Source organism: Perna viridis, chromosome 1 (assembly GCF_037379345.1).
Source record: "Perna viridis isolate PV_CMFRI_1.1 ecotype Kerala chromosome 1, ASM3737934v1, whole genome shotgun sequence".
NCBI classification, from domain to species: domain Eukaryota; kingdom Metazoa; phylum Mollusca; class Bivalvia; order Mytilida; family Mytilidae; genus Perna; species Perna viridis.
In genome coordinates, this window is record NC_142445.1 from 51,161,478 (window position 1) to 51,176,330 (window position 14,853).

Here is a 14,853-nt window from a genome sequence, read left to right on the forward strand (position 1 = left end):
TAGTGAAATTACCCCTTTGTACTGTGGAATTTTATAAAAGACTCGATCGCAATTTTAAGTGGAGTCCGAGTTGCTCATTTGCTTTTGTTACTTTATATGTATTATTTAAGTTACTTTATGTTCTTTGTTGTGTTTGTCTGTTTTCCATGTCTGGTCTTTGTCCCTGGATTATTTTCTTTTTATGTTTTGATAACTGCAGTGTTTATGAATATTTAATTGCATTGATGGCTTTTCATTTATTTTTAATTTTTTTTTTCATATTTTCTAACTATAACGATTTTGTTTTCTTTTATGATTCCAGTATGTCATTACTGTATTTCACATGCTCACCTTACATATATGATATGTCTGAGTTAAATGATCAATCTAATCTAATCTAGACTCAGATAAAATGGAGTTTCCGTGATTTATTTCGATTCGAATAGGAGAAGTTGATCTTCACAACCATTTACCTTTTGCACTTACTGACCTTGTCAAATGCTATTGTCGAAGTTTTTATCATGATTTTTGTTATGTACACTTGTTGATCTTCCATTTGATATGCAACAACCCTGCTTTCTATGAACTTTATCATTTTGCACTGACATGTATTAACCCAACTCAGATTTTTTTTTTCGGTAAAACGAAATTTATATTTGTGATAGGCACGATACGACCTTTCATTTGATGCAACAAATTAACCATATGAAACTTTAATTTTTTGCACTCATTGGCCCCAATCAACCCATTTTCTGGCGACAAAACATCAATATTTCGGATGTACGCTTTATCTGATACCTGACAACTTTACCTTGAAAGAACTTTTTATATTTGCACTTAATGATCCTACCCTTCGAACATGTATGAAATACCGGGTTTGAAACTTTGATTTTTAAAATGTGCTCATTTAGACCTTCAAAATCATATATTCCATGACTCTCTTCGACGAAGTTGAAAAAAGATGCAATATCAGTTCTATAAATAGGTACTGATGAAACATGCAAAACCATTATTAAATATGAAATTTTCAAGTTGTTATAGTTTCCTTGTCTTTTGTTGATGATCCTTGGTATTAAAACAAACACATGCACTTGAGTAGATGTTTCATTCTGTGTAAAAATTTTAAGTGTGTATGTTGTGGGTTGTTAAATATATACCCAAGCTTTATAGTACTAAAGTTTCAATAGATCCAAAACAAGACATCTGAAATCTGAAAACTGTATGATAGTTTGCAGAACATAGACATTACGTTGATAGAAATATTAGGGTATTTCACAGCTCATTGCTTGGCACAATTAATAATTAAAATATGATGCAATAACAAATTCCAGAATCAGAAGTCGCAGTGACATGAAACTACCATCATACACCTTAAGATCGCCTGACATTGAAAACACTTACAAGGTCAATTACATACAATCATGTCAAGGACACAAACGTTACCATGTGAAACAATTAAATTGAGCTCATCATATGCTGCATGCATGCACTTATCTCTTATCGTATTCTTAATATCAAGACCTGACATTTGCAGTGAGAAGACTTTTTAGCACCTTCGACCTTGGGTGCAAATGAAAGGTCAAATGGACCACAGATCATTGGCGACGGTCTTGTGTCTCTACGACTTCCGGTTCTCAAAATATAAATTTTCAAAAGTTAAGTATGATAGTTCAAGGGATTTAACTCCTTTAAGGCTTGGGTCTCACTAACCACTTCCGGGTCAAATAGCCACCCCCTATGTAGTATCAAAAACACACTGAACCTAGACATATGCATTGTAAGTGCATTATTTGTGTGTATTATGATTAAAAGTAGTCAAAATAAAGCTGAGAATGTGTACTTTAAAATCATATATGTAATTAACTACAAAAGTGTATGAATATTGTTTACATGTGTGAGTAATTTGCCTCCATGCTGTCAGTTAGCAGAACAGGTAAAAATGTGGATTTTCAGTATTATTTATTCAAGTAAATTTTGTGAAGAATTAGCATAATGATTTTGGAAGCCTTATTTTCCAAGCTTTACAACGGTATGCAGCTTTAAGATGTCATTTGTCCTGGGAATTTACAGTGAGACATTGAAAATTACTTTTTTAACATGTAAAGTAATGGAAACGTTAGAAGTGGTTAGTGAGACCTTGATAACAAAATACATGTTTGTTTATTCATTAGGTCATCTGTTTGTGTACTTGTAACAGTTTTCAGATTTATTCTATCTATTATGTTTTTTAAGATATGATGGGTTAAAAAATGCTTCGAAGGGGCATAACTCTTGAAGGAAATGATGAAATCCTTAGAAGGGTGATCTGCTTATAGAACATAATGATATCTACATGTTAACCATGTGTAATTATGATATCCTTAAAAATGTAGAGGGGACCATGTTGAAAACGCCAATAAAGGGGAGATAACTTCTATAATGGATGATAAAATGCTTAATAGAGTCAACCTTTAAAAGTCCAAATAAGATCTATCGATGGCCCAAATTATGTAAAGATATCTTGAAAGATGACGAAACGGGGACATGTCAAGGTGAATGTTGGAAGAAAAAAAAAACAGACGATACACATAAGGTCTTTCCCATGTAAGGAAAAAGTTAATAGGGAATTCGTGAAAAGTTCATTCAATTTCCGTCAGTGGTATGAGAAGTAACGGATAAGAGATGGTCCCCCCTTGTCACCATATTAACAAATGACCAAGTCCATGTTTTGCTATGTGAACCCCCTAACTGATTCGGACAAAAATCTAAAATAAAGGATGCACAATGGGCATATGTGATAAAAAATCTGTGAAAATTTCATTACAATCCATTTAATGGTATAAGAGAAGTAACGGATAAGAGATGCCCTACTCCTGTGTAACGGAAGGACGGACGGACATCCCTATCACTATATACCCCCACTTTGCATAAAAGTGAGGGTCTAATAAAGTCGCATTTTTGGGACGCAGCACTTTTGATCCCTTTTTACTCGAAAATAGTAAGAGATATTTGAAATCTAATTGGAATTTTTCATAAAATTTTCATAAGGAATCCAATAAAAAATCGTTTTCTTTGGGTGTGGCCACTTTGACTCCTTATTACTTGAAAACGGCAAAAGTCATCTCATATCTGATTGAAAAACGCAGGCAGGGGTTTTCATAAGGATTCCAACAGAACAATTTCGAACTTGGACCAAAAATTTTAAAAAGTAGATTATTTTGGCGGGAACCATTTTTGTACCCTTTTGACACTAAAACGGTTAAAATATAAGCCTGTAAAAAAATTCAAAAGGCATAATTTCAAAATGAACAGATTGATATATCAATCATATAAAACTGGATCAACAAAAAGCTTTTCTATTCAATTCCAAAGATAATACTAACTCCCGCCTTTTAGAAGGGGTGGAGCAAAAACCTCCAAAAGCTACAGACTCCCATCCTGCCATGTTCCTAGAAACAATGTTTTGAAATATCGAAAAAGATTGGATGAGTTTTCGTTAATAAAATTAACGGATGCCAACGATGACGGCAATGACGATGACGCCGACAGGGGATACTACCATACGACAGAAAACAAATTGTTTTGTGGTCGAATAAATAGTTCAAGTCTCAACTCGTTAAATCAATCAAAGCCATCATTTGGTGGTACGGCACACTATTATACAATTTTAAAGCAATCCATTCACTAATAGTACAGTTATTGTCTGGACATCAGAATATGTATGTTTCTGCCCCCTTTTTTTTGTGTCTTATTTCCAAAATGTGCATGTTATAACCCCCAAAACAAAACCAGTCTGGCAGTTGTGGTATAGAACATTGTGGGATAACATCATATACATTTCTATGCTTTTAAAGTCCATGAAATGCTTGTTTTGGTCCCTAATTCTAAAACGGATAGGGCCATAACCCGCAAATTCTGTGTGGTCGTATAAAAAATATGGCAATTAACTGTAGGAAAAATGGAGATGAAAGTGATAGTGTTATTATGTTGAACGTGTTTTATAGAAAAGATGGGCCATGTTCTACATTATGATTACTGTGGTGAGAAATAAATTGTCCTCATAGCAATAATAAACTATATATATCACAACCACATATTGTGGTCGAGCTCTTATTATTCTGACAGACTGAAAATTCTTGAGGAGTCTTCCTGCCACAAAAGCTATAAGCATGATTTATTAAGACCATGATTTATTAAGACCATTTAAAGAGTATTTCATAAGCAGCATCAGAAGTTCAATATGGCTTGTGTTTGTTTGAAGTTTCTATTTTTAAAGACATCCATGAAACATTTTTTTTTGTGTAAGAGGTTCTTAAGCTGAAGCCAACTTTCCTACGTTTATGACCTATGACCAAGAGTTTTTTATATGTAGAGTCTTCGTTACTTGTTTTAGTTGCTTACGCTCATCTACCATTTTTTGTATCATTCCTTTAACTCAAAAACTAAAAAAATCACTGTTATTATTAAGCCTGCATCAATTTTAATTTCAAATGTTAATTTCGAAGTCTGGGTAGCACTATGGACGTGTAATTATACAGGTATTTGATAATAATAAATAGTAACTGACAAATATGGCACGAAACTCCCTCTCCAAAATCTAGTCTAGGAAGTCTAAATCAAATTAATCTGTCGACATCTACAGCCGGGATGATAATGTCATCGAATTTTTAAGGAAGGTAACTACTTCCCCAGCACATCCCCAGTGTAAAGTTACACCTGCTCCACTGTGCCCATGGTTATGTATTACCTGCAAACAAATGATAACTTTCCATCATAGTGAAAGAAGCTAACTTGAAGAATTGCTATGATTGGTATTTTTTGTACTGGAAAACCTGGTACTTTTCCTAAAGACGAAAATTAGCATGTTTTTTTTTTCTTAAATATTAAGTTTGGTATCTCAAAATAAGTCAATTCATTAAGTTAAAATGATTAAGAGTTGATTTGAACTTTTATTTGAAGTGATTAGAACGTAGCATGACCACCATGTATTAATATCATGAATAAAAAGCAAAGCTTACAATTGATTTTCCTCGTTTTTCTTCCTCTAATCGTACTTTTGTTCTATTTGGTCGCAGTCCAACCCAATCTGCTACTTTTTGCGCATTCTACAATTTTAAATTAAAAACTTCTTTATCAATCAAATCCTTTTTCATCATTTTGAACAAAAATACCTTTACACATAACAGTCTCACACAAAATGGCAAAAAAACAATTGAAGTTGAATTCAAAGACATACACCACAATCCACAGAGGCTTATACAAGAATAACTATAGAAGGAAAACTACAAATATTTCATTGGATTGTTTAATCCTCTAGCAAAACTGTTTCAAACAAAACACAGTGAGTTTAAAAGTGATTGGTTTTCAATGGAAAATAATCAGTATATTTTTTTAAATCTAGGAAATCGAGTGTTTTTCTTAAAAAAGCAATCGAAAAAATTCACTGTGGAGATAGAAATACCATAATGAAAAAAGTGTGATGATGATTATTGTTAATTGTTCAGGATTACTTGGAGAAATACAACATTGCTCAAAATGTTTCTATGTAAATACAAAATACCAATCATATGTATTGGAAATTTCCATATGCTATACACGTGCTTCAATGAGTAATCATCAATATGAAAAAATATAACGGAAAGGAGTACTCAAATCCAAACCTACTGAAATAGGGAGCAGAATCCATCATGAAGAGGTTCTATAATGTGTAAATACAAAGAATAAAGCATCAGTCTTTTAAGTACTAGGTACTTTTAAATTTGTAATACTGCAAATTTGGATAACTATGATAAATAAAGTCTGATACAATTCGGAGTCTGACAAGTGGATTGCTTAATATCCTCGGCGACTTTGGTTTGACATCATCAACGCATAATTACGATTTCAAAAAAAAAATATAGAATAGAATGTTTACAAACCTTGAGACTTGGTATAAGGTTAACACATTCATCCCATATCCTTTTCTGGTCATATTCAGAGACATCTGTACTCCAGTTCCCCTCCTGACTTGTCCCACCTAATGTCACATAGTCTCGTCTACAAAAAAAACAAGATTGCTGAAAAAGAGCATATATTGATGAATGCTGTAAGTTCAAATGAGTACCTAAGGCACTGTAAAATGCTGGATAATTCCTTCAAAGTTTTAGAACCTCTAAAAAATTGGGCAGGGATCCCCTATGCCCTGTTATCCCAATAGGTCTGAGGGGAAATTAGCTTAGTATACATTTCCTAACAAAAAAACATAAAATGAAGTTAAACCATGGGTATACAACATTTTCATCATAACAATTCAACGCAGGAGACCATGTTTATTTTAGACACCAAATATCGTTGAAATCAAAGCAAGTAAAAAATTATACTAAATTGTCAAATACAGGAAATGCTTTCAATAGCATTTTAAAATCCTGAACCAGAATTTTGCTAAAGGCAACAGTTTTTAATTACTTTCAATTTTCTTCCGACCCCTATGTTCCGTTTTTTTTTTTTTTTTTTTTTTGTATAGGCAGCCATATCTATTCACAAATTAAAATTTACAAGTCATTTCGAGCACAACACACTAAAGAACCAATATGCTTATTTTCATTAAATGATCTTAAATGTTGTTTGAGAAGATTTTCAAAGTTGTACATTTGAAAAAAATTAAGAATTGCTTCAAGAACCATTACTCCTACATCAGTTAACGAACCGTTTCAAAAATTTCGGCAATTGTCGGTCTCATGATGCTGAACAATTTTACCCTGCAAAAAGTTTGCTAAAGGCAACGGTTTTTGAGTTATTTGCAAAAACGGCCTTCTGACCCCTATGTTCTATTTTAGTAACGGCAGCCATGTTTTTTTTTCACAAATTAAACATCCCAACAATAATTTTGTGTGGGATACCCTAAGAAACAAAAAGGCCACCATTCAATGAATTCAGTATTGTGGTTTTGGAGGAGAAGATTTGCAAAGTTGCACATGAAAAAATGGCAAAAAACTGTTTCTGGCGCCGTAACTCTTACATCTCGAAAACAACAGAAAAGCTATTCCAATTTGTCCTGAAGTACCTGTGACATAAATATCTTTTGACTGCTTATATAGGTAAAAAGTGATGGACAATTTTCCCGCCTTTTATCCACAGAGCATTCAATTTAATTATACCTTTCAATATCTTAAAAAGGCAAAATAAACAAACACTATGACGTACAAATACTTGATTAAAGTAAAACAATCCCTGTCGGTTTTTTTTCTTGGTGTTCCACACCTTGTACACATATTGCCTGATTCTTAGACAGAGAAGTATTTAAAACGTCATCATGCCAACGGATACAACAGAAGGATCTGCACTTACAATGATGATGATGATGATTATGAAGCAAATAAGCATAATGAATGGTATTTTATAAAAAGGAAATTCATAGTAACAGTTTGCAAAATAAACAAATGCACTAAAAATATATTAGAAGAACAGTATGCTATGGAGTTCACCCCCCCCCACAAAGATTCCCCAAACTGGTTGAAAATGCAGTTAAAATATACTGCCACTATAGAGAGATAGTGGATAACCATAACCATAAATCAGTGCTATCATCTTTTAGTCTCTAGCGAAGACAATGATTAAGATTTACCGTCTATGTACTGGATTCCTAAAGTCCTCAAGAATCCATACAAACAAAGTTATATAGCTGGATCTGCAAAAATGTACCACCAAACCTCTTTCAGAACTTTTAACTTATATACTTTGAATGTATTATTCTAGTTCTTTATGTTTTTGTCGTGTTTGACTTTTTTCCATGTCTGGTCTTTGTCCCTGGATTGCATTCTTTTGATTTTCGCTTGAATCTTGGTTCCATTGATTACTCTTTGCATGTATCAGACAGATCAAAACAAATATTGCTTTGACATTTCTGGAATGATACATAATTTTTACTGAAGAGCACTGATTTTTCGGGACATAAATGAATTTAAAAAACAATAACTTAAAAACCTACTGACCCAGGAATAATGTATCGTTCCGTGTTCTCCTCTTCGTCTAAGTCAATATAAAAGTGTTTAATCCATGGAGCAAACACCTGTAATTAGAAAAGTGTTTTGAAACAAATGTGCTTTGTTAACTATTTTCTGTGTTAACAGTTCTCCTTGATTGACTCAAACCACTTACGCTGCATCAAGAACATGATTTATTAGTATAGTAACAGTTTTCTGAAAAGTTTTATCAAATAATAGGCTAACTTGTGACATATAAAACGTTACTTACTCGTATTATTTGTCCCCTTATAGGTTTGACATCTTCATCATCCATTAAACTATTGGCACCAATGCCTGTACAATTGACTATGACATCATATTCTGATATCTAAAAAATACTCAACCTCATAAGAGGAATCAACCTCCGAAACAGAGGTCATTGTATCTCCTACGTCAAACAAACACGACGACGGAGCTACAAAACCTCGGTTTCGGTGATTGAAGAGGAATAGACAATTAGCGTTCCTATTACAGGTAAAATTTAAATCGGATTCAGAAGACATTTGAAGATTAGACTATGTTTAAATCAACTATTACCAGACTGATGTTGGTTACATGATGTTTTCAATCTATTTTATTATTTATGTATTTGTAAATAACAAAACAATTCTTTACAGTAACAAGTTCATGTAAAAATCATAACATATGGATTATTTTATATTAAACATTAGCAGGATAATTTACCTCATTTAAAGATGAAATCTTTCTATGACGAACTTTTCCACCGCGAAAACGGAACCTTGAATTAAATGTTATCATAGCAATAATTAGATTTTTATTAATAATATATCTGCAATACAAAGTATCGTTAAGTGCCATATTATTGAGAATGGGATAAATTCAACCATGAACTATGATAAATTGTGGATTACTTGCCCAGTTTATAATCATTAAATAATTTCCAATAACTATAAATAAAAATTTTTGCAATTTTTTCTCAATTCTTTCAATTCAATTTTTAATGAGATGTTATTCCTTACTTACTTTTCCATCAGCCATGGTAGGTATGACTTAACATCGATCATTACAGTTGTGTAGAACACACCAGGTCTATAATACAGAACAATGGTCAAAATGAAACAATATTTAATTGAAAATTTGAGAACTTTATAAATTTAATTTAAAAAAAAGAAGTAGGCTGAATTGTCAACTTAAACCATTTCTTCGTCAATCCCCGTTTACAACATTACCATGAAATGAAGTATGACCGACATAATGTACAAATCTTTCAAAGTTATAGTAATTTAAGCAGATTATAAGAAATGTGAAAAGTGACAAGTGTTAATAATAAGAATAATGATAATAATATACTTATTCTTGACTTGTCCTGTCGAAAAAGTAACAAATAATGCAATATTTTATCATTAAATGAACAGCCATTGAATGAAAAGCGAAATAGTCCAGAGAAAATTAATTTATTCCAATTAACCTGGGAAGATATATTTACCTTGCCATACCTTTGTTTGGGGTGAATTTCTCTTTCTTTGTTGTCAAGTTGTCTGAATGCTATGACTTGGTCCTTCCATGGAACTTCCTAAGAACGTCGGGGTAAAAATGTAACAAAGATACAGATTAATTTTGTTCATTACCTTCGGTTCAATTTATATGTATTCAGAAATAATTAGTTTAGATCCGTATATATATCCCAAATTCTTTGACAAACTAAACATTTTGGCAAAAACTGTGTTTATATGATAGCCTCCCGTGGTTAAAATGTTTTAGAAGTTGTCGAAGCCAAACTCTGAAAAATGTTATGAAATGATGTGCTTTCGGCGATTTGATATAATTTGCTCGTTTGAGTTTCATTTTGCAACAATGTTTCCATGTTATGCATGAATGAACAGCAAAAAATGGTTCCGTTGGGAAAGTAAGCACACATTGCAATATCAATATTGATTTGACAAAGTTTATGTTCAGGACCAAATTTGCTATAATCCGAACGAACCCCTTTATCTATTCTGTTCATGAATTAAAGTAGTCCTTCGGCAATTTTTATGCAAAGTTTAATAAAAAATGATAATAACAAACAATAAATAACAAATAGTCACATCATTTCTGTTAATTGCTCGATTTATTTGAGTTGCATTACATGAACATACCTGTCTAGTTACTTCATTCGAGAAGTTGAATCCTGATACTAACTGGGCTCCCAGTTGCCCTCCTATGTCAGACCTAACAAGACCCATGATATGTTCAAACGTTTCTTTTCCCCATTTGCTACAAATATATATTGGGAAAAGGCTTGTGTTAAACAATAATTGACTTTTTTTAGATCGAGAACTAAAGTTTCTTTCCTCTTTCGTCTACCCCGCACTTGACTTTTTATGAGCAATACGGCGGGTGTTTCTAGAAAAGCCGAGGACGCTTACCCTACCGGTGCACCTGGTCCATGCTCCAAGTTTTTAGTGGAGTCCGAGTTGCTCGTTTGCTTTTGTTACTTTGTATGTATTATTCTATTTACTTTATGTTCTTTGTTGTGTATGTCTCTTTTCCATGTCTGGTCTTTGTCCCTGGATTACATTCCTTTGATTACCGTTAGAACCTACCTTCCCTTAATTACTCTTTCTAACAACCAGATTCCAGGAAACTAAATGCTACGATACCTTATAGAAGTATGTGTAGCTCTGAGTTTGAGTTAATCTGATCTTAAAATACTAAAGCGACTGAAACATATGTTATGCTTCAATGCCAAAAATATAAGTATCATCTATCTTATTCAATATAAGTTGAAATAAATTTCAGCCGATCATAATAAAGAAGTAACCAATCAATTATAGAGAGCAATATCAAAACGGCAGCCAAAACAAGAGTCATTTGTAAAAAATAAACCAAAACGATCATTTTAACTTACTGTAAAAACTAAAGAGAAAAAACAAAAATTAGAAGAAAAAAAATACACTCTCTCCCCCACCCCTTAATTTTGGAAATTAAAATGGGACAGAATGATTAAATGATGAACTAAACAAAGAAACAACGAGAAGCCAAAGAAAGTATATTGCAAAAGTTTTCTTAGTTGACCAAGACATTTCATATTTTTATCTTGATTGACTGATGCTGATCATATATGCAGGCACCGATAAACAATTTAAAACTTTTTGGAGTTTATATATCATTAATTCCTCTGAATATCTTTACCTGAGGTCATCATTTTGTTCAGGATTGAGTAAGTGTGGTTCCCAGAATCCTGCTGATCCATCTGAAGTTGTATAAGGAGAAAAAGTGTCTGCCAAAATTGTAATGTCTATATTTGGAAAGGCATCTTGAATTCTCACGGCAGATGACAGTCCGATGACACCGGCACCAACGACGCAAATTTTCACATGGGCCATCAGTTTTCTTCAACAAAAAAGTAGTTGGTTTGTTATGTAATTGCCACTGATTTTAAAAACTTTAATAATAATATAAAACAAATCACAAATTAGAACAAAACTCCACAGAGTGGCATGTCAATAAAATTTATTTTACGGTTTATGCTTGCAAAAACGTATGTCTTGCTACTTTCACCGTCTAACACTGTAATAAAACATTAAAATCATAAGGGTGTTTAGGTAACACTTAAAAAGTAACAGGGAAACATTAAATCACTGTATAAAAAGAAACAACTTTAACTTATCACTTTCTATATGTATAATATTATCAGCTAAAGGCTTTTGAGAGCCTGGATCGCTCATCTGCCATGTTTTTTATGGATAAAAATTCCCAACAGTCATTTTGTGCAGGATACTCTGAATAACAATCATACTGACTTTCAATGAATTCTGTACAGTAGTTTCTGAGGAGAAGATTATTTAAAGTCAAAACATCAAAAATAGCCACAAAAAACGTCCATTAAGGGCAATAACTCCAACATGGTTCCAAAGATTTTCACCAAAAATTGACCTCAGATATATCTCATCATGCTGAACGCTTTAACCCCCATGACAGTATTTAGTTAAAGCTAAAGGTTTTGGAGATATATGCAAAAAAAACTGCTGTCTGACCCCTACATTCTATTTTTAGTAACGGCGGCCATGTTTTTTCACTGACCAAAAAAAAACCAATTGTTTTGTGCAGGATACCCTAGGAAACAATCATACCAACTTTCATTGAATTCTGTGCAATAGTTTCTGAGAAGCTTTTTGAAAGTAATAACATCAAAAGCAGCAAAAAACTCCTGAAAAGGGCAATAATTCCAACATAGGTCCACAGGTTTTCACCAAAATTCGGCTGGAGATAGGTATCATCATGCTGAACACTTTAATCCATGTCAAAATTTGGTTAAACCTTATGGTTTTGGAGATATATATGCGAAAAACTGCTGTCTGGCCCTTATGTTCAATTTTTAGTAACGGCGGCCATGTTTTCTAACGGATAAAAATCCTGTTGATCATTTTGTGCAAGGAGGCAAAGTTTCATCCAAATCCATTCATTTGTTTCGGAGAGAAAAGTGTTTGAAAAATTTGTTAACGACGATAACGACGGACTCAAAGCGAGAGCGTGCTTCAATGAAAATGTGCTACAGTCAACACTTATACACGCCGATCGAACTGTGTAATTAAAACTAGGTCATGTGACATCAACTCATCTGAATATCTATAAACGTCAATTAATTATCACAATAACAAGCACTCTACATGTTGACGTACTCCTAGTTAGAGTGGTGTCTGGGAGAAGGCCAGCGCGTCAACAGAGCAGTCAAGCCGATAGTAGGACATACTCTGAGTTTTTCGGCCGGGTATCCTGAATGCTGGCCTCCGCTACCTCCAACTACTAACAGACATTTACTAACAGAATCACCGTAAGGGGTGGTCGTGCGAGATCCGTAAGGATAGTCAAAACCGTAAAACCCCCAATCATCATCGCAATAACAAGCTTTCTAATCATGTATTGACATCTATAGATATTCAAATAACTTTAAGTGACATGTAGCTTTGTTATGTAACCAGACCGCTTGAATTTTTGTTTATTTAACAAATTTTCAAAAAGCTGTTCCACATTTAAACTCACAAAGTTGGATTAAAATATGCAATATTAAAACTATATTAAGACTAATGGGAATTTCTAAGATCTTTTGTGATATAATTCTACAAATATTTCTCAGAATTCGTATTTCCCTACCGGTGCACTTGGTGCTCCTATTTTTTTTGTGATTTGCTTTTAATCGTTTGTTTGGTTTTGTTTGTTTGTTTCCTTAATTTTTGTGCCTGTATCCATTTTCTTCAATTAGTCTTTTTTTTTTTTTTTGACGTTGTTACTAATTGTGTTTATCCTTTGTTTTAATGCTTCGATGCCATATGTGCGTGCTTAATTGGCTTAGTTTTGATAACTATCCTCTGTATATGATTTTGTGACAAGTCAGACTATCAATTCAAATAAAACATTATAGTTTATAGAATTAGGTTATCTTTGAAAAGACCTTGTGTCACTTAGTACTGATATCATTTTAAATCATGACTCTGCTCCCTATATGCGTACGTGATTCGGTTTTAATCAGATGATATTTATTGAACGACCAAGGTTTTTACAATCAAAAAAGAAACACACATGTACATGATTTGTCTCATGTTGGCCCAATGTCAATTTCAGAATCTCAACCGGGAATTGAATCAATGACAAGCTAATCACCCACTTATGACGTTTGGGTTTTAACGATTTCAATCAACCTTTCGGGTCTCGATCAGTGCTAAAATTTTTGTAAAACCAGCGAATGTTGGCACAGTGGCTTGGTCCCACTATCAATTAATAGTGGGTGCAAGTCCCTGTGATGTTAGTAATCGAGCCAAGCCTTAGGGATACCTGACCGAAGAACTTGGTCACAGTATGTCCTTCCACCGACTGGGCTGCTCTATTTACGCTCTTGCCTACACACAGACCCCATTCTTTTTAAATCTTTGAAAATTTCAGTTTTGAAAGTAAAAATTTAATACAAGTATCAAATTTGAACTTGTAAGGAAGCTGAGTGAAAAGTTCTTCTCATCAAAATTAAAAATTTACTCAACAACCCTCAGACCCTCAGATTTATTTACTTAGGTCTAAAGATGGTTAAATTGAAAAAAGGAAACAAAAATGCTTATAAGAGCAAACAGTAGATGGACTTTACAAAATCTGTTTGGTTTTTTTTTGGTTTTTTTTGTTTGTTTGTTTGTTTGGTTTTTTTATAACCATTCATTTGCACACGTAGTGTAAACGTACGCGTTGACCGGGCAGCGGAGACATGCCGTCTCGATGCACGGTTCAAATCATTGTGGCGCTGATCCGAAGATTTTCAAAGAGGAGCCAAAGAAAATGTAAAAATTGGCTGAACTACATGTTGATTTTTTTTCTGCATTTTTTCTTTGTTTTATCGTCGAATAAACATTTTTTTAATTAGGGAATCATTTGCCGCCCTTGGCATGGGTGAGGCGATTAGCCTCCCAATACAGCACCAATTATTTGGACTAAGTGATCGCACAAGATATCCCCTTTTGATCCCACAATAAATTCTAGTTTTGTCAGTGTTTTACTTTTTCCGTATCATTACATGCATCTATTAGTAAAATAGAATATAGGTAAGGATATATCACTCTAAAACACAGACAACTTTTAAAATTTCTATTAAGTGTACTTACCAAACGACTTTAGTTCCGTCCTATTTTATGACCTCTAATTGTATTACAATGCCTATTAATATACCAAAAAAATATTAATTAGTGGATTCTTGTGTTCAATTAAAAGAACTTTAAATCATCCAAATTTAAGTTTTATGCCATTCAACGTTAAAATATTATCTCCCTGTTATTTAAATTCTCTTTAAGTCTAAAATCTATTTATAGTCAATTCTTGAGTAGTCAGTAACAGAATAGAAAATTATGTAAAATGTTACGGCATAGGCGGGTCCAGGGTGGGCGATGACCGGTCCCTTTTATCAATTTGC

The 14,853-nt window shown here is 33.2% G+C and overlaps 1 protein-coding gene across 1 annotated transcript; it reads right to left on the reverse strand.

Annotated features, from left to right (window-relative positions):
* Positions 1-4,415: 4,415 nt before the first annotated feature.
* On the reverse strand, positions 4,416-14,715 carry LOC148629247 (D-amino-acid oxidase-like). The gene is made up of 11 exons (XM_088547214.1): positions 14,549-14,715; positions 11,097-11,297; positions 10,061-10,178; positions 9,419-9,495; positions 8,946-9,011; positions 8,646-8,700; positions 8,191-8,289; positions 7,929-8,005; positions 5,877-5,994; positions 4,977-5,063; positions 4,416-4,705 (listed from the first exon to the last, which is right to left on the reverse strand). Exons 2-11 carry the CDS (start codon positions 11,288-11,290, stop codon positions 4,595-4,597), a joined length of 1,002 nt encoding a protein of 333 aa, XP_088403340.1. The 5' UTR covers positions 11,291-11,297; positions 14,549-14,715; the 3' UTR covers positions 4,416-4,594.
* Positions 14,716-14,853: the final 138 nt, after the last annotated feature.